The sequence below is a fragment of the Clarias gariepinus genome, chromosome 19 (genome assembly GCF_024256425.1).
Source record: "Clarias gariepinus isolate MV-2021 ecotype Netherlands chromosome 19, CGAR_prim_01v2, whole genome shotgun sequence".
Lineage (NCBI taxonomy): Eukaryota > Metazoa > Chordata > Actinopteri > Siluriformes > Clariidae > Clarias > Clarias gariepinus.
This window is the reverse complement of record NC_071118.1, coordinates 11,782,583-11,803,168: the sequence shown is the minus strand read 5'-3', so window position 1 is coordinate 11,803,168 and position 20,586 is coordinate 11,782,583. Positions and strand designations below refer to the sequence as shown.

Genomic DNA, 20,586 nt, shown 5'->3' with positions numbered 1-20,586 from the left:
CTTCCTGACACCCCTGTCGTGAGGTGTTTGGACATTATGCTAAGCTCTGTCATCCGTTTGCACTGTAATAGGGACCATGCATGTGATACAGTGTGTCCGATGTCAGATCAGCTGTCAGGTACCATTAGTGACTATTATATGTGTGTGTGTGTGTGTGTGTGTGTGTGTGTGTGTGTGTGTGTGTGTGTGTGCGTGTGTGTGTGTATACCATATTTTCTGTCAAACCTTAGTTGTATAGTCGGTTAATGAGTGTGAGGTATTGCATAAATAAAGAGTAGAGCTTGAGCTTACATACACTACCGTTCAAAAGTTTGGGGTCACTTGCAAATTTTGTTGTTTTTGTTTAGCGATTTACTTTCTACTTTCTACAACAATACTGTGGATTTCAAAACTATAAAATAACACATATGGGATTAGGTAATTACGTAACAACAACAAAAACAACAGTTAGTTGTTATTTTAAGACACAGGTCAGGCTTTCTGTAATAGTTCTTGCAAGAACAGTATTGTCAAGTGCATTTGCAAAATCTGTCAAGCACCATAATGAAACTGGCTCTCATGAAGGCTATCCCAGGAGAGCGAGACCAAAACCTACCTCTGCCACAGACGAGAAGTTCATTTAAAGTTATCAGCCTGAAAAATGACCAAATAACAGCATCTCAGATTAGAGGCGTTATGAAGTCTTTACAGAGCATAAGTAGCAGACACATCTCAATATCAACTGTTCAAAGGAGATTAATGCATCTTTTGGACGATTCAGCATTCTTTTACAATGTGGAAAGAAATAAAAATCAGGAACAATCATGGAGTTAGAAAGTGACTTTTAAACAGTAGTGTATATGAAGAGTAAATTGTTTGTAGTAGTAGTTATTTATAAAAGTCATCGCTTTTGATAAACGTCTTGTGAAGCAAGGAGTGCTGCGATGCTGGCCCCTAGTGTGAGGAACTGGTAAAGTGTGTTACGGACCTGTGCAGAACAGTGTCCTTCAAAAAAATCATTCATTCATTTATCTTATATTCAGCTTATCCTGTACAGTGTTATGGGGGTCTGGAGCCCATCCCAGAAGGCCCCGGGCAAGAGGCAGACTACCAATCCATCCGTGGGGAAACACGCCCACATACAATGGGCAATTTGGGAACACCAATTATCCGAATCTGCATGTCCTTGGACTGACTGTAGGAGGAAACCAGAGTACCCAGAGGAAACCCTCCACCCTGAAACTGCGAGGCCATAGTGCTAAACACTACATCACCACATCGCCACCTTCAAAAGATCATTCTGAAAAAAAAAAAGAAATCAGCAAGAAACAATTTTTTTTTTTCTGCGAAAGGCCAGTGTGGCCTTTCATTGCAGCCAGGCACGAACACAGCTAATAACATCTTGAATTTCAAGATTAAATGATTACATAACTGGAATCAGTTGTAATGCCTGTGTGCTTTGTAGAAAACACTGAAAAGCTCTGGGTTGGATCAATGACCGCCAACCCTCTTTTATGAAAATCTGCTTTCCCTAGAATTCAGTGCCAGCCTTAATCTAACATCTGTCTATTTGTTATCTCAAGCAGGAAGGCTCTATATTATGTTAATTGGATGGCCAAGGACATTTAAGGCATCTAAACAGTACAAATAAAAAAAAATGTACAATCATTTTAATATACCAATAAACAGCCAAGCAAACAAACAAACAAATAAATAAGGAAACCTGTTTAACCTTCCATAGTTAACTTTGATCACACTACTTTGTTGTTGATTACTTCTCTGTAACAGGACACCTTACCCTAGGCAATGTTGTTTCTGAAAGTACTTTATTATTAATTATTATTATTAAATTTATTTTAATTATTATTATTTTATCATCACCGTGTGCTCACCAGATGAGTACTTGTGCAGGACACAAAACATTAAAGAATGTTATTTAACCTCTAAATACCTAAATACCCATGTTGCTTTTGTAACTGTGTATGATTATGTTTAGTTCGATTATATCCACTGTTAAATGATGCAGAAGTGAGATGAATAACTAAAAAGTAAGTTGTAAAATATAGGGGATGAAATCTCTATTACTGAAGTAGTATTTCAAAGACAATCTCAAGTCAGCGTGTTGATTATGATTTCTTTTATTACACAGATATATATTTATATATATATATATATATATATATATATATATATATATATATATATAATGGTTTCAAAAGCACCCTTTACACTGCACAAGTTAATCTCATGACATAAGCTTTTGGCCACTAAGTAGTTTCCTGTTATCTAATAATCCAAAGAGAGGGAAAGACAGAGAGATAAATATTCAGCCATGCACACAGATGACCCTTCATTATCAGGATAAAATGTAATTCATCTTAAGCAGTATGTATAGCTAAGTGCTTCTAGTTCCTTATAGTTTATTACCCCTAATGATGTTCAGTACTTATATGGCTGATGTAGCTTAAAAATACCACACTATGCATTACTCTGGAATTAAAAAGGGTTGAACACTGCTAAAAGCGTAGACATTCATGTTTTAAACAACTCAGGCTATTTTTGAGTGGGAGAGTGGTAATTAATAAAATAAATAAATAAATAAATAAATAAACTCACATGCAAAGCTACTGTAAGTTACCATGCAAACCGTGTGACTGTCTAGTTTTAGGAGTTCAGATAGAGAAAGGATCATGATCGCAATAAAGTGGCAAAGAAAAAATATTTTAAAGAGTAAGGAGACACTTATGCGTATTAGTGTATACCAGTAGCAGAGTAAATACTATGGCTAGGCAAACTAGCTAACAAACAATTCAATTAATAAATCCAGACTCTCCCAAATGTTGCTTATTGCTTTGGTGGCTATTAAAAACAAAAATCATTACTTTATATCAACACCAAAGCATCAAGAATCCTGTACAATGATGATCACAAAATGTTCACTATAACCACTTTGGCATGTTTTTTTTTTGTTTTGTTTTTTTAATCAATGGCAGCAGAAACTTCTCTGGTTAATATTCGTTGTAAAAAAATGTGAAAATCACAGATGGTGAGATTGATGAGAGCAACTCGCACTAATTTCACTTTAAATGGATGAATGTACGCTACCGGTTCTGTTCATCTACCCTAAATAAGCATCCTTTATTTCCTCATCTGATAGCTCGTTCGTCCTGTGTGACATTGAACAAGGAGTAACAGCTCCACCTACTGGTTAATAGGGAGCTCTGTAACTCACACCTAATACTGAACATCTGATCAAAAGAGTAAGGAAAAATCCACCCTGTAAAATCTGTAAATTACTAAGAGAGAAAGAGAGGAAAAGAGAAGAAATTATATAACACTGGTCCAGTTAGTGAGTTATGATGATATAAACATGATGATTTAATAAGTACTGGAAACATAAGCTCTATCATGATCTAGTTTGAACACAACTAGTTAAGAACTACAGCGGTACTTTGGTATACGAACGCCTGCCTCACGAATTCTGGCGCACAACTTGCACTTACGTCTGGTAGCCGGTTAAAACTGGTTTGCGTCAGTGGAAAGCCAAGCAAAGCGAGTTTTATTTATTTATTTTTTTTTGCCTTTACTGCAAACTTTTGTTAAGACATAGCACCATAGAACCCAAGAATGTTAGCAAGGTTGGTAGCAAAAAGAAAAGGGAGCCAGGGTTATCTGCATTTACATTATTTTCTGTATTTTATATATAATAATACTGCTGTCAATAAAACAACGTAATACTGTTCAAAGTATACTCGACAGACAAAAGGACTAAGGAACTACTGCATTGCTCTTCCTAACTCGAGATGAAGCAAGAACCAAAACCTACCACATCCGTAGGATCGTTTAGTCAAGTAGTATTGTGGTTAATGTAGTACATTTTCAATGCTGTTCAAGATCCCATTAATCATCAAGATTAATATGCAAGTTATTTAGGGTGGATTTTTCCTAACAAGAAAAGCAAGCGATAAATATCAGTGTCAGTGCAAAGGAAACAGATGTTTCTGCAACAGGCTGTGCTCCAATACTGTTCTAACAAACCCTCAATGACTTTCCCTTACTGCGTCCATTTGGATGGCGCTCCATCATCATCATAAGCAGCCTACAGTACGTTCACATTATCTGATCACCTTTAAAACCCTTGTGTTTAGAATGCCGGCGCACTACGTACATCCGACTTGCAAAAGGAAGTGGATGAGGGTGTGTTATATTGAGTAGAGATCATGTTGTGCACATGTACAATCACCGTGGTCTTGAGTGATGCTGGTGATGTGAGCTTACTACATGACTAACAGTGTGCGCAGCACAGCCATAAATACTGACTTTGTGTGTGTGTGTGTGTGTGTGTGTGTGTGTGTGTGTGTGTGTGTGTGTGTGTGTGTGAGAGAGAGAGAGAGAGAGAGAGAGAACAAGAACAATTCCATCTAGTTGGCAGTAATGATAGAAAGCTTAGACATAATGAAGCATAGGACGAGGTCAGAGGTGAGGGATGAGGTGAGGAGCTACAGGTTAACCAAGTGAAGGTCAGAGGCGGTAAAATGGGGGCACAGTGCCATGTCGGGATTTTTCAGCTGCTTCAGGATGCGCCTGTGGAACTTGGTGCGCACTCGGTTGAATTCCATGATGTCACATGGATCCTCCTCGACCCAGAACCGGTGAAACTCCTGCATCAGATAACCTGAAGAGAGAGAAAATAATTATAATAATAAATGACACATCTAAGAATGAACTAAATATCCTCTTGTTTGAAGATTTCCCCTTAAGCGGAAAGGTATTAAGTGTTAAGGGCCACTGATGTTAACGATTCCTTTCATAAATAATATACTATATGAATGTGTCATTATTATTACACATTTCTTTGTTAACAATAATAAAGCTAATAAACCTTGTATAGAACGTCTACTATACCATGTTTTACTCTGTTACTATAGAAACAAAATACGAAGGGGAGTCAAAAATGATCCACACTCCGGTTATATTGGTGCCAAAGCAAATACAAGGAAGAGCATAAACAAAGGCATTTGGATATCTGCAAACTAAATTTTGACCGAAACTCTAAGAAATTAAAATGTCTGTTAAGAAAGACATTACTGATGAAAAACGGCAGATTATGGAATAGAAACATCGTCAAATGCCGACCAAGTCAACCATCAGCTGGAAAATTGATGCTTACAGATTTTTAAAGGGCCAATATTGGAACATTATCAGGAAAAAGGCTCAACAATCAACAGTGCTCATTACAGTGAGATGCTTATGGAAGGGCTAAAGACTAAACTTCGGATTAAACACAGAGGACTGCTAACACTATACGCGTTGTGATTTTGCATAACAATGCACGTCCGCACACTTCTGCCCACACTGTCGACACTGCAAAAACTTTGGTTTGAGGTGTTAAAGCATTCTTCCTATAGTCCTAATCTTGCTCCACTGTACTCTCACCTGATTGGTCCCCTGAAAGCAGCCCTACGAAGACGAAGATTCACTTCTGGTGAAGAAGTAAAGACAGCGGTGCATTCTTGGATGTAGCTCAGCCTAAAACATTTTTTAATGAAGGTATATGAAAGCTTGTTGACATACGGAAGTATATTGGAAAGCAAGAAGGTTACGAAAGAATGATGTATTTGTCTTTTCTAAAAGTTAATAAAAAAAAAATCTACGGCCAGAGTGTGGATAATTTTTGACTTACCCTCATATTAGAACAAAACCAGTTATATAAACGAACACATACCTCTTAACGCTCTTAAGTGTATGTCTTCATAACTATTCTTTATGAAGACGTATGTTTCACATGATTAGTGTCAGCGATAAAAGTGAAGCCTATAGGATGGAGGAGTTTCAATTTTGTGGTATCTCGGTTACGTTTTTCTTTCTTAATAATGTTAAGGAATTTTTTTTTTTTTTACCAATTCTTTTTCTTAGATCTTACAGTATAACCCTGATAGAACCTGTTAAATAATTGATGTTCTAAAAATATTCTGGTATCTAAGATAAATGCTAATGTCATTGTTGGATGTAACTGTAGTCATAACTAGCTTATCTAATTTTACTAAACTGTTTTATAGTGGATTAGTACTTTATGCTAATAGATGAATTAGGTCAAAAAGGAAAAGAAAAGAAGAAAAGCTAGTGGTGGATGGTTTTATGATATAAATTCGGCTTTGGTCTTATTGATGTAGGGTTCCCTCTCATAGATGCTCATAAATGTTATTCTACTGTATTATTAAAGGATTATTCTATATTCTAATCTCAGTCCAGTGTAGGGTGAATTTTGAGACGTACAGAAGGTCTGCTGGAAGTGCATCAGGCTGGGCATCTCAGGTGCCACGTTGTACAGATGAGTCTTCAGAGATCCGCTCACCAGCAAGGAGTAGGCCAGGTCCGTGATGTTGATGCCAACAATGGCAAAGGAGTATCTGTGTTACAACATATCACAAGACCTCGAGTTAATCTTAGGTATTTGCTACCTATGGAGCTAATCTACTTTTTAGAAGAGTCACTTATTGCATCATTGGGCTGCATCAAGTAAAGAAAACAACTATGGAGATTTGAAATTGATCAAACTGGGATAAGAACTCCTTAACACATTATCAAGACTTGGATGTATTATGTTAAACCATCAACTTTGTGAAAGAAATGTGATCAGAAAAAAATCATGACTGAAGATCACTTAAACAATTGGTGAAGTTACATGTTAAAAAATCAACAGGAAAAACCACAGCTATGTTAATAGTGAAAGTAAGAGCTTTTCCATATACACAATGTGATGAGTAGCGACAGAAACAATTTGGACCAAAAGACTTAAGAGGTAACTACTCATTTCTGTTTCCAGTACAAAACGAAGCATTCATGAACGACCCATCACTAGTGATGAGAACTTGTTAGTGAGACTAATCAAAACAAGGGTTTAATTTGTGAGGGACCATATAGATAGGATTTTGAAGCAATGGAAAAGGCTTATTTGGTCAGGTTAAGAAGGAATTCCCATGAAGTAATGCACCCATCATGCATAGTGCCCACTGTACAGTACACAGCTGTACAGTGTTATGATTTGGGGTTACTTCAGTTGGTCAGGTCTAGACTCAGCAATGTTATGTAGCAATAAAATCAGCTGGTGGCCTGAATGTACTGAATGACCAGGATATCACGTCAATAGAGTTTTTCTTACCCTGATGGCACGGCCATATTCCAGAACTAAAATTTTGTGTTTCTGGGAGAATGAAGAATCATTTTGACACATGAACTCGCCATCACATTGTGTGCTGAAATGAAAGCCAAAGGCGTCGAATAAAATCTAAGTGTGCGACTCATTTTTGGCCAGACAATGTATAATATTTATATTTTTCCATTGACAACATCACATGATCCTTATTTCAAATGCTTTTTAAAAAAAGGAAAAAAACTTTTTAGACTGTCAGATGAGTGAGTTGGTTCACACAAAGTTCACCCAAAAGAGCGGAATCAAAAAGCCAACTCGTTTATGAATAAAAAGATCAGTACAAATCAGACAGCTATAATGGCAGAGTAAAATCATATGAGTGTGGGATTTTTTTTGTCTGTGTCCTATATGGCCAAAGTTTGATCAATACACCAATATCCCACTATTCCAAAACCACGAACATTAACATAAAGTTGGTCCACCCTTAGCTCTTTTAATAGTCTTGGTCTTTTGAAAGGACTTGCTAGCGATTTAGGGGTAAGCTTGGTGGTTAAGGCATTGGACTACAGTTTGGAAGGTCCCAGGTTCAAATCCCATGACCACTAAGCTGTCCCTGTTGGGCCCTTAAGCAAGGCCCTTAACTATTTAGATGTATAATGAGATTTAAAAAAAAAAAAAAAAAAGATGTAAGTCACTCCAAATGAGGGTGTCTGCCAAATACGTAAATGTAGTTTTTTTCATTAATGGTGGTGGGGATTTGCCCATTCATCCACAAGAGCATTAGTGAGGTCAGACAGTTATATCAAGTGAGAAAGCTTGGTGGGCAGAGTGCGTTCCAATTCATTGGAACGTGAATTGGAACGCACTCTGCACACCAAAGGTTTTCAGTAGGCTTGGTGTTTAAAACAGCACTAATGAGTGTGATGGTTAAGCCTCTACAGATTTTTCCCTGGACAGTGTTTATGCAATGTCTGGTTAAAAGACACACATACAGTACTGTACCACACATCACTATACTCCAATTTTGAAATAAAAATTGTGATTGTCCCTAGACTGCAAAACCATTTCCCTAATTTTCTTTTGATTCTCAATTGAGTTCAATAGAACATTATACAGTATCTGCTGTTTAAAGAGAGCGGGTGTTTATTGAGAGAACAAGTTGAATCCTGTCACCACACTACACTACACAGCAAATTCCCCACTGTTGAATTAACACCTAGAGTTAATACCCAGCAGTGTTTATATGAGTCCAGTAGGAAGTGTTGAATTAACACTGAGGATTTTTCTATGTAAAAGTATACATAGACTGAATAAGCTGCACATACAGTATAAATACATTTATTACCCAAAATTCTCCTAAATACCCAATCGGTGATCATCAATATTCCCAATGACCAGTCGAAGGTTTGATCACACGTCTTTCCTATACCTTTAAACCTCCATTTTGATACATAACACTTACAGTAATAAAAGTGAGTTATTTGATAAGTAATAATTTAATTTATGTCTGTTTCTAGACTACTCATACAGTATGTGCTTGATTATAAAAATGCATTCTTGTTTTTTAAACATACTACATTAAGTGAGTTTGTGGTGCCATAATACATTTATTTGAAAAAATATATATCTTGTTTTTTATTCTGATTATTTTTAATGCCCATACTATGTTTTAAAATTTTATATAATTATTATTTGAAATTTGAATTTATGACTTTTATAAAAATTCATCTATAATCATTTTTGACTTCTCTTGAAAATAGCTGCCAACATGATGTCTATTTACAGTATGTGAGTGTGCATGCGTGTCTGCATGTGTGTGTGTGTGTGTGTTTACATGTATGTGTCGCACAGCCTCCATGGTGTTCACGAGTGCTAATGAATGTTGAAAGCTGATGACAGGCTGCAGTGCCGCACTCTAAATCCTCACACAAAGCCTCGAGGATAGAGAAAGAGTGCTAACAGCTACTGTGCAGTCTGCAGGATTTACAGCAAAGCAGAACTCTTGCGAAAACACTGTTGCAATGATGAGTTGCACTCACCCGATAGCTTTGTCGAATTTCTGCTTCTCCCATTCAGCTTTGCTCATCTTACTGTGGACAAACAGAAATGTTAAACAGGACTCATGCATGTCCACAAGGCCATATCCTTTAATAAACCCTTCATAAATCCACAATAGAATTCATCCAAATGCAAAAAACAACATATACACAGCACAAGAAAGAGACAGGCAAAAGGAGAAAGCATTCGCTGTTACTAACCACTGCTACAATGGAGCATAATGCCTTTGTGTTAACGGTGAGGTGAGATTAAGAGATAGAGAAGAGAAGAGAAAGAGATACAGAAAGATTTAGACTCATATAAAAATGATCAAATGGAATTCTTACTGAGAGAGAAAAGATGGAGTACCTGGCTTCCTCTTTGGAAATGTTCCTGCACATGACAAAGCGATGACAAAAAGAAAAAAAAGAAAAGAAACACGAGAAAAACAGAAAAGGAAGGTGTTGATATGTGTGATGCGTGGTGACAGAGCATGCAAAACCTGTCAAATCTCATCCATATCAGTGCATATTTATCAGCAGACTGAGACATTTTTGTGAAAGAACAAAGGGTGATGTATGGATAATGTCTGCAACATAAAACTGCTGATGGATGTTTCAGAATACAAAATGTGTTTGTGAACCTCCTGACCATCACACTTATATAGTGTGTGAACCTTCTCTTCTCTTTTGGAAAGGCTTTCCACTGGATGTTGGAATGTGCCTGTTGGGATTTTACTGGTATTAAATGAGGAGAGTTGGCATTCTAGATCATCAAAAAGCTGTTTGGGAGTGTTGAGGTCAGGGATGTGTACAACCAATCAACTCCTTTCACACCAGCCTAATCAAACCATGTTTTCATAGAACAGTCATGGACTGTCAGGGCCAGGGGTAGCTCAGTGGTTAAGGCATTGGACTACGGTTCGGAAGATCCCAGGTTCAAACCCCACAACCACCAAGTTGCCATTGTTGGGCCCTTGAGCAAGGCCCTTAACCCTCACCTGCTCAGATGTGTAATGAGATAAAAAAAATGTAAGTCGCTCTGGATAAGACTGTCTGCTAAATGTAAATGGACTGGTTTTCATGACGGAACAGGTTTGGGCCCATTTGTTTTAGTGAAGGGAAACCCTGTTACAGCATACAAAGGCATCCAAGACAATCATGTGCTTCTAACTTTAAGGCTACAAAGGGGAAAGACCCTTGTAAAGCCGTAAGGGTCAGGTATCTACAAATTTTTGGCCGTATAGTGCATATTTTTTAAAATAATAAATTTGTTCTTTTTTAAAATTCACAACCAGTTAAATAATACAATTGGAAATCATATTATAAATAGGTAAAATAAATATAATTTTTATTTAGAATTAACTACAAATAATTATTTACAACAGTGAACTAAAATAGTCCCCTAATCTTGGTCTCACAAAGCCCATGCCTCCTTCCGTAGAAGTGAAAGTCACAGAGGCCACACCTACATCACTGAGACATACAGGCACAAAGGCCACACCTCCTTTACTAGAAATAACAGGCATAGAGGCCACACCTACTTCATTAAATGCAATTTAATCAGCTAGTATTCCCCTGTGAAGTGTCCTGCACTGGATATTTAGCCATGTTAAATAGGATTACAAGCCGTGATTTCGCTCACCATAAGTGAGTGACACTGCTCAGTTCAAAGGGGACTGTGAACAGCGTAGGGAATGCTGGGAAGTAAACAGTGGATCACCACTTTGTTGGAGGTAAACAAGCAATTTTACCCATCAGTCATTGTGCCCCGCTAGAGCACAACAAATATGGACCTGGGATTAATTTAATTCTCTATTCATTATTATTATGGATGCTGAGATAGTAATATAACTTAATTATAATGATAAATTGTAAGCAATCTAAAAATATATTTAATCAGTAAATTGTTAATATTACATATGATATAAATAATAATAAAATCTTTTGGGGAATATATATATATATATATATATATATATACAAACAGCTGCATCTTTGTACACGTTCTAAAGTTTGTGTTAGTCCAACTAAGGGTATAATATGCCAGTTCGCCTAATCAGCATGTTTTTGGACTGTGGGAGGAAACTGGGGTACCCGGAGGAAACCCACCAAGCACGGGGAGAACATGCAAACTCCATGCACAAAGGCGGGAATCAAACTAGGAATCAAACCCAGACCCTGAAGGTGTAAGGCGACAGGGCTAACCGCTAAGCCACTGTGCCGCCACACAAATACAGCTTATTTATTTATTTGGGACTTTATGGCCTGTAAAATAGCTGCACTACAGCTGGTATAGAATTTGTTATATTTCCTGAAAATCCTTTCCTTAAAATGCATAAAATCACATATTTAGCTTTTCCGTTTCAGGGAAATGGAAGGCTTTAAAACATATGATCTGTAATTCAGCCTGCAGACAGTAGGGGGCTTCATAAATATAAAATGCTTCCTAAATGAACTGGGAATTTTTAGTTATCACATCCTCATCTGTTTTGATTTTATTATACAGCATAAAAGGTATAATAAATAAAAGTACAGAACTATTGACAAAATACATGCAGACGGTGCAGACACGAGGCTGAAGCATGTGACAGCGAGGAGGATCTGACCTGTGTTTGGGCTGCAGAGAATCGTGCAACATTTGGAGAGCAGCGGCCTTGTCGTGCTCAGCAAAATACCTATTAAAACAAATGAAAAAGGACAAAGGCACACAACCTCTGATTAAACTGCATTATAAATGATGAAGCTTAATTGCAGTGGTGCCGCCGAAGCTAATTACAGCAATATTTCTGTGTAGAGTCTGCACACGTGATGGAGAAGGAGAGCAGTGTGCAGTGCGCTAGACAAAAGCATTTAACGACAAATGCACAAACTAATCTAGCATTGAATTTGTGCTTTCAAAAAGCATTTTTAGTTAAAGCTGGAACATTTTATAAAACAAAGAATTAATCCATCATCTTACAGAGCAAAGTCTGGACAGGATAGAACATGAAACAAATAAAATAGTTAAATAAAATAATTGAAATAACAATTATGTGATTTTAACAGCTCAATGTTCAAATTAAGGTATTGTGACCCTTTAGTGTTGCACATCAATGCTAATATATATTACTGTACAAAAGTGTTTAACCTTAATTATAGTGTTTGTATTGCCCAATCACAGCTGTTATAATAATTCAGGTTTATGTGTCATGTAATGTGTCTTGCTATGTTAGTGCCAAGAAATAATTTACTTTCCTGTTTCTGTTTTAATATAATAGGTACCAGAGGGGCAAAAAACATACATTCATACTTGTGCTGTGACAAAAGTATACAGTATACTTACAGTAGGTTCTGCAAACCCAATAACCCCATGCCTCTAAAGTCAGTTTTGGGGTCACTGCCTTGGAAGCCAATTTCACACCACTGCTTAGAGATGCGTCCAGTAAGGGCAGAATCAGGACGCAGAGTCTTCCACAGCTACACATAAGAGAACCAAACACACAGATCGTTTACATAGAGCCAAAGATATTAAATACATCATTTAGCACTTAAATGCATTTATTACCTTGTTATATGTTCTTATTTTAAAAGCTATAAAGAATGGAACTTGTTTTCATCGAAAAGAAAAAAAAATCTTATTGGCAACTTTTTACATTTTTAACGAAAGGTATGTCACTTATATTTAGATAGGTTTGCTCACTATATGCTATATGCTCACTACGAAGGATATAAAACCTACACTGCTAAAACAACATATAATATTTGTTATTATAATTAAATTCTAATATATATAAGCTTAATTCAAGACAGTCTTGTCTAGACAATCTTGTCTTTTAAAGCCTAAAGTTTTTTTTTTTTACTAATTTAATTCTTTAAAAATATCAGTCAAAAGAGTAACACAATTTTATGCTTGAGATAAGTAATAATTTTATTAATAATTATTAATCTAAATGTCTATATTGAATACTATACAAAAGTTAGTTCTGAATAATTAGATAAGAGCATTGGGACTGGGACTTTCAACTACACTGTATGTCTCATCGCTTCAAAAGTGGAAAAACCCTGGAACAGGTAGTTAGTCCGTGTATTTTAAAGCGGAATAAGTTGAGATATAATGAGAACCATAAGAAGTAGATATACAGTAATAGTTTGTATTAGTTTCTGTGATATTGTATTGTGTATTGGAACCTTCATAAGCATCTCCTCATGATCTGGATTTTCGCAGTCATATGGCTCCCTGCGCAGCTTCTCCACCTCTAGCACCAGGTTTCTATAGCCTACGATCTGGAAAAGGCTCGCTTGCAGAGAGATGGCGAGTCTGGGTAAAAACACAGCCACATGAGCATAATGGAGCTGCAATGTCTGGGTGCAAACAGTACTAAAGCCATAATCTTCTATTTTATAGCATATACAGTACAGAGTGCAGTGCCTGAGATGGTCCTCCCTGACATTTAAAAAATGCTGACCATAAAATAACTTTAAGAAGTCTTTTCAAGACTACATAACTGACTACTACATAACTACTCGGGTTATGTAAGCAATGTATGGCATCCCCTGTAGTCTTAAATGTATCCATTCTGTGTACTATTTGCTAAATAGCAAATAGATACTGTATAGCTAATAGCTAACTAGCAAACTTGTGGGCTATTTATACTTATCTATCACACATTAATAGAGATACTGTAGCACCTTGTGGGAAAGGCTTGCCTTCTTTTAGATGGATTTCTGAATACTGAATTCGCCCCCAGTCATCTTGCATCATTTGTCTATTTTATTATCATTTTTAAAATGGCTTTAAAATGGTGTTCTTACTGTGGATTTGTGTCTGGGTTGATCTTTTTCAGGGCCATGATGTCATCTATGGTCTTCTCAACAGCATCTGGGTGAGCACTGAGAGCATTCTGCAGAAGCTGATGAAGCAGAGTGCAAAACATGGCATTTACAGCATTTGGTAGGGCTTGAAACAAGGATGAACTTTTGCAGCCTATAATATGGAGCAGAAAATCTTAAGTTCCCTATATGTTCTATGAATACACAACTTTTCACTTATAGTAAACAACAGGCACTCACTACTGTGTTAGGGAGATTTGTGGTTTTGTTAAGTCCTGTTTGAATGCCAATGATCAATCAGTGCCAATCAAGCATGCATATTATCATATTAGGGCAATCTGATCTGAGATCAGTCTAAACAGAGATATGCAAAGTGTTTTATTATAAATCAGTAGTGTGTAAAAGTCGTAATCCACCCCTCATTTCTACATACAGTATTGTATTTTTTTATAAGTAATAGTTCACTAGGCCTCCAGTTGATACACTTTTTTGGCTCTCATTTTTAATAAGTTGTTGGCTCTTATTTTCAGTCCAGTCTCTGTACCGGACAAGTTTCATAAGAAACTTATTTGCTGAGCAATCTATGAATCACTTACTCACTCTTTCTCTGTACCGCTTATCCCCTTCACAGTCACAAGAGGCCTAGAGCCTATCCAAGGGGACTCAGGGTATGAGGTGGGGTACACCCTGGACTGGGTGCCAATCCATTGCAGGGCACACAAGCACACACTTACTACGGGGAATTTGAAAACAATAATTAGCTTATTCTGCATGTCTTTCGACTGTGGAAGGAAACTGGAGTACGTTGAGGGTACTAAAGGGTACAAGCACTGGGAGAGCATGCAAACTCCACATACTCAACAGGGGTAGAAATTGATCCCTCAACCCTGGAGGTGCAAGGACACAGTGATAACTGCTTCACCACCGTGCCGCCCCATGAATCAGTTAAGTATTAAAAAACAGGTCGAACCAGTGAGAAACAGGTGCAGATGATGATAGGTGATCAGGCTAGTGATTAGTACAGTATACTGGTGATGCTGAAAAATGAGTGGTTGGAAGTGAAGAGAGGGGGAAAATGAGGTTGCTAGTAAGTTTTTTTACATAAACAAGAAACTTTTAAATTGTATCTTTAGGGTCCGGGGGATGGCTCAAGACTTTTGCACAGTACTGTACATTATGAGATTTTTTCTCTTTATTCAAACTAGATGTATATACCAAATTTACCCCTCAACACTAGCACCAAAAACTACAAACTTTTTTAACAATGTGATGAATTTCAAAGTCCTAAAATCTTCTTTACTCACCTCACTTTTGGAACATTTGAGTGAGGATTCTGCGAAAATATAGGAAATATTAGAATATGCTGTTCACCTGCAGCAGCTTTATGGTTCCACAGTTCAGTGAGACACATGAATGCGGCTGTAATTTGATTTGTTACCGATCTTAAGGGTGCGGCGTGCACCGGGCTTGTTGTTGTAGCAGATCCGCTGCAGCTCGCATCGTCCTGTAACCTTCCTGAAGATAAACTTCAAACCTCGCCACAAACATTTGCAGTACAGAAAAACCAGGAACTGGGTTAGCACCCTGCGATGGTGTGAGAGCGAGAGAGAGAGAGAGAAAGTTATACCAAAAGTAAGACAGCAGGCATAAGACAACACATTAAAGCAACAAAAAGCTATCTGCACATCCGTTTACAGGCTTCATTAAAATCAATAGTGGCATAAGATGGTACTGACACAAAACATTACATTGTAAACTAGATTACATTTACATAGTATTGACAACAAACCAAACCACTGTGATACAAAATGCAATAGGGGCCTGAACCTGGGTCACATCAGTTTCTTCTGAGACCCTGGAAAAATCTATAAGTCAATAATGCTGTTCTGATTAACATATTCTTTCAACTAACACCACTAGTCTCGGAAATTAGGATAGGATGTTTGAAGAAATAAGACCTAACAGGTAGTATGTGTTTGCGATGTTGTTGTAATTAAGGTGTTTTTTTATAAAGGCAATACTTGGTTTAATTACATTTTATGAGAAAGAACATTAGCCAGTTTCTATGATGTATCTTTCCAGTTTCTGTTTAAAAGCTCCTAGAAAGAGAGCTACACAATAGAAGTGAGATACTATACATTGATCTACTATACACAGTAATATCCTATAAGTGCTGACACCTTTCTATTGGAACCAGCATTAAGCTTTTTCTTTGAGTGGAAGCTCTTGGATATTGGATAGTATTATACAACATGGGCTTCACTTCTCATGTGCATCATGGCGCCTTGGCCACCTATGACCTTCGCCAGTTCACCAGTTTTGCTTTCTTGGATCACTTTTGGTATGTCCTGACCACTGCAACCTGGAAACATCCCACAACAGCTGCAACAGATTTTGAGTTGCCCTGACCCAGTTGTCTAGCCATTACAATTTGGCCCTTCTCACAGTAACTACATTTTTAATATCTTGTTACTATGGCGGCTGGAAGTGCAGCAAGTGAACCTTTTTTCTGATGTTGATGTGTTTGAAGCAGAAAAATTTGGGCAAGTATAAGGAGTTGAGTTACTTTGAAAGAGATGTCACATCTCCATATAGTTCATATAGTATTAACTGCTAGCAGTTATTTTTTCTATGAAAATGATGTTTTTTAATATTTTGTATTATATTTTATTTTATTTATGTATTTTTTTAATTTATGGTCTGGTAGAATGTGGTCTTTGTGGCTTAAATTATTTTATTTCGCTTAATAAGTTATTTTTTATTGTTAAGTTTGTTGTAAAATGTCCCTGAGTCTATCTTAAAATGCACTTTATAAATAGATTATTGTTATTATTATTATTATTATTATTATTATTATTATTACTTATTGGGGATTTTTTTTTCCTGAATTTGAATGCAGCATAATCCCACTTGAAAACAAAGAGCTTTTACAAGAATATTCTGTAACTGAGAAATCTAATCATTAGGGTAATCTGACAATGCTATCAATGAGGCCAAAACATTTTATTGGTGCTAAAAAGTGTCTCATCTAAGTGAAAAAGTAAATCATATTCAGATAATATAACATAAGGATCATATAACATCATGTTTCATAATACTTAATGCTACATCTCCCAATTCATGCAAATATTTTTTTAAATATGCATACACATTTATGTTTTTATTAGGTACAAAGAAACACATTCGATAAATACAATTTCATGCTCCGTAACTTTTGCATTTAAATCTTTGAAAGATATTAATTGTCATTCAGATGAAACATGAAAAGACATAAACATGAAAAAGTGTATTATTTTAAAATGCTAAATTGTTAAGATATTGCAAGCATTTGACATGGTTACGGACACTACAGATTTTTTTTTTTTGAACAATTTTATTTAAAAACATCTTTTTGTTAGCAACTTAAAATTTTTAGGGAAGCAAGATTGCTCATTTCCATGTTACATAAACTTAAGAAGTAACTTCTTTGGCAAAAATATTTTCTGTATTATATGTATAACATGAAAATAAAATCAGCACCAATACTATGTTTTGGCCAATGACATTTAAAAAAAAACAGCACATTTTTTTTTTTTTGCATTTATATCTTAAAATCTCGCTTCTGGTGTTAAAGCATGACTTCAGATTCTTATTTGGAATGCAGAGATAAGTGGGCCAGAGACCAGCCAAACTAATTATGAATATTTGTAGTAATGCTGAGAAGTGCCATCAAAAATAGGTCACTGCACATAAAGTCACTTTGTCCTGAGAAAGTAAGTATAATAATTTCACAATTTATGAATAAATTTCATAAAGAAACATTTTGTTATCCGTCCCACTATCCCACTGCCCCTACTTTTGATTTTACTATTATACTACAATCTCAGAAAAGAAAGTTACTAGTTGAATTAACTTACTTGTCTCTTGGGTGGTACTGTACAATTAAAAACCCATCTTTTTTATTATTAGGGAAGGCGAATGAAGTGTACATTTAAAGCATTACTCAAGCTTGTTTAAAATTGAGATTATATATCTTTTCCTGATATATATATATATATATATATATATATATATATATATATATATATATATAATTTTTATTTTTATTTTTTTAACAGTTAATGTTGTTGAATGTCCATTCAATAGTTGGATTCTCTTATCACTTATGTTTTAGTCATGTCGCTTAACAAGCTTAATCTCTTTTCTTCTGAAGACTTATAAAACTTATCTACATATTTCCATCTAATTGTTTAGCATTGATAATTACAGTTATTAAATTAATCTGTTGTGACTGATATGATTTGTTTTGCATAATATTTCTTTGTAGCTCTCGTTAACTTGCAGTTTACATTATGTGCAGTATCAAACAATGTATTTTTAGTAGCCTGATTTTAAATGAGGACAGGGAGATAAGCAGCATTGTCAACAGCCTTACTGATTTATTATCACTATAATTATTATTATTATTATTATTATTATTATTACTACTACTACTGTTGTTTAAATTATTTGGGCTTAATTAATTTGTTTTACATGACTAATTTGTTTGGAATCTGTTGCTAGCTAAGTATTTAAATAAAACAAACTGCAAAAAACTGTGCACTTTATTATCAGTATTAATGATTAATCAATTATAGATTTTCATGTTCATGGATTTTATTCCGGTTCCAATAACCTATTCAGTAAACAACAACATGTATCTAATAATAAAAACCTATATAAATGTAGTAACAATTACATACAATAAATGTTAGTAACAAAAAATTATGAAATAATAGATAATTTTTGTTATTCCGTTTATTTCAAATATATTATTTATATTCCGTTTGTAGGCTCATATTTCTTTTCTTCACAACTAATCATGGTCAGCATTAAAAGAAATGCAAACAAAAAATACAAAGGGTGTTCAAGTCAAAGCAGGACTTATGTAGGGTTTCCTCAGAGGTTACAGTGATGGAATACTGATCAGAAGTGCCCAGGTTCAAACATTTGCACTGCTCACATGTATATCAAGACGTCCTTCTGAATAACGGTGTCTGCCCAATGCCATGAATGTAAATGAGAGTAAAAAACTACCATTATAACTGGATATGGCTTTCATTTCAAATAAGCAGAGCCCACACCTGTTTAACAAGTCATTCTTGCTATTCAACATACTGTGGGGGAAAAACACTGCCTGGTTTGCTTCTGTTTTTGCAGGACCTGTGGCCTCATGCACATTACAGGAACTTGGGTGGCAGTAATTGCTACATTCCTTGTACGACCTATTTCCACATGTTTGGACCATTAAAGGAGTTCATGGGAGGCCAGCGTTTCATATGTGAAGCTGGCAATCCGATCATGCCTCCGGAGAAAACATTGTGAAACACTGGAATAAGTGCATTAGTGTAGCAGGGGATTATATAGAGAAATAAAGGTAGTTTTTTTCACCCATAACTATGTTCTCTTATTCTGCACAAACAAAAGTCCCAGGTTGCCCTGAACGCCCCTCATAAAAATGACTATTCTGTAGCTTATGAATGATGTCCCATATTGTGGTCAGCCGTTTTTTTTTTTTATTTATTATGAGATTTGTTTTCAGGATTAAAATGCAAACTCAAAAGGAAATCTGTGAAGATAAAAATTACATCATATTTTTTCCATATCATCAACTCCTCACACTTGGTATAGAAATCCAAGTCAGAATGATGGAAACCCTGATTCTGGCACTGAATTACATTTAGTAATGAATAAGAAAATGAAGCCCTGTAGGATCAGCACAGCAGGGTGGATGTTGATACCTTAGAAAATGCTTCATGGCGACTGTTTAGTGTCCCAGATTCCTCCGCTGGATCACCTGCGCAACAGATATGGCCGAGAAAAATAAATACAACAAAGCTGCAATAATTAAAGCACTGATCTGTACATGTCCATCTGCACCGCATCTTCCGTTAATATCCCCGTTAATAGAGTACATGTCACGACTGTGCTGTAATATGCATCCTCTCGAGGAAGCGATTGGTCAGATTGAGACGTGCCCCTTTGTTTATCCATTCATCTAACACAAGTCCCTATTACATGCACATTTATATTAGTTTATACCGTATCTCTGTAGGTTTGCTCATCACTCAGTCCATTAAACATCTATCTTCCTCAGATTTTATTAGACAACGCACATACTCGCGCATTACCGAGGTCTAACGAAAAGGCAAAATTAGAATAAATAAGACGCAAATCAACTTAATACGTTGGCGAGATTCAAAAAATGTAAAATAATAATAGCCTACCTTTTAAAGCTCCTGTTACTATGCGATGAGATGCGACGCGCGTGCCCTGGCTGATTTGCAGCGCGCATGCGCAAACAGGCTCGCCCTAATCCCCCTATAGGCGCTGATCCGCCATTAAAAAAAGCTCTGTGTGTTTGTTCATCAGAAAGATGAACTTACTGCGTTTTTCTCCCTGTCAACTAACCATAGACAGATACTTAAATATTGTAAATGTTTACCCGGTTAAATCTTCTTCTTCTTCTTCTTTTTTACTGGTAGTGTTATTACCTAAAATGTATTTGGCTTGAATATGAAAATCACCTGCCCAATATTGTGTAGACCCCTGTTGTGCCACACATATGTATCTGGCACAGAGATGTTA

At 36.1% G+C, this 20,586-nt stretch overlaps 1 protein-coding gene across 1 annotated transcript; it reads right to left on the bottom strand.

Annotated features, from left to right (window-relative positions):
* Positions 1–4,343: 4,343 nt before the first annotated feature.
* Positions 4,344–20,285, bottom strand: elmod1 (ELMO/CED-12 domain containing 1). The gene is made up of 11 exons (XM_053477949.1): positions 20,226–20,285; positions 19,740–19,795; positions 15,419–15,564; positions 15,285–15,313; positions 13,963–14,060; positions 13,339–13,468; positions 12,494–12,627; positions 11,778–11,846; positions 9,172–9,222; positions 6,256–6,389; positions 4,344–4,654 (listed from the first exon to the last, which is right to left on the bottom strand). Exons 2-11 carry the CDS (start codon positions 19,754–19,756, stop codon positions 4,479–4,481), a joined length of 984 nt encoding a protein of 327 aa, XP_053333924.1. The 5' UTR covers positions 19,757–19,795; positions 20,226–20,285; the 3' UTR covers positions 4,344–4,478.
* Positions 20,286–20,586: the final 301 nt, after the last annotated feature.

Excerpts from the sequence above, each read along its gene's own strand:
- elmod1 (XM_053477949.1), bottom strand. Across the intron at positions 12,628-13,338 it reads ATGAGGAGATGCTTATGAAG|CTGTGGAAGACTCTGCGTCC; the intron begins GTTCCAATACAC and ends TCTTATGTGTAG. Across the intron at positions 4,655-6,255 it reads GCACTTCCAGCAGACCTTCT|GTTATCTGATGCAGGAGTTT; the intron begins GTACGTCTCAAA and ends CTCTCTCTTCAG.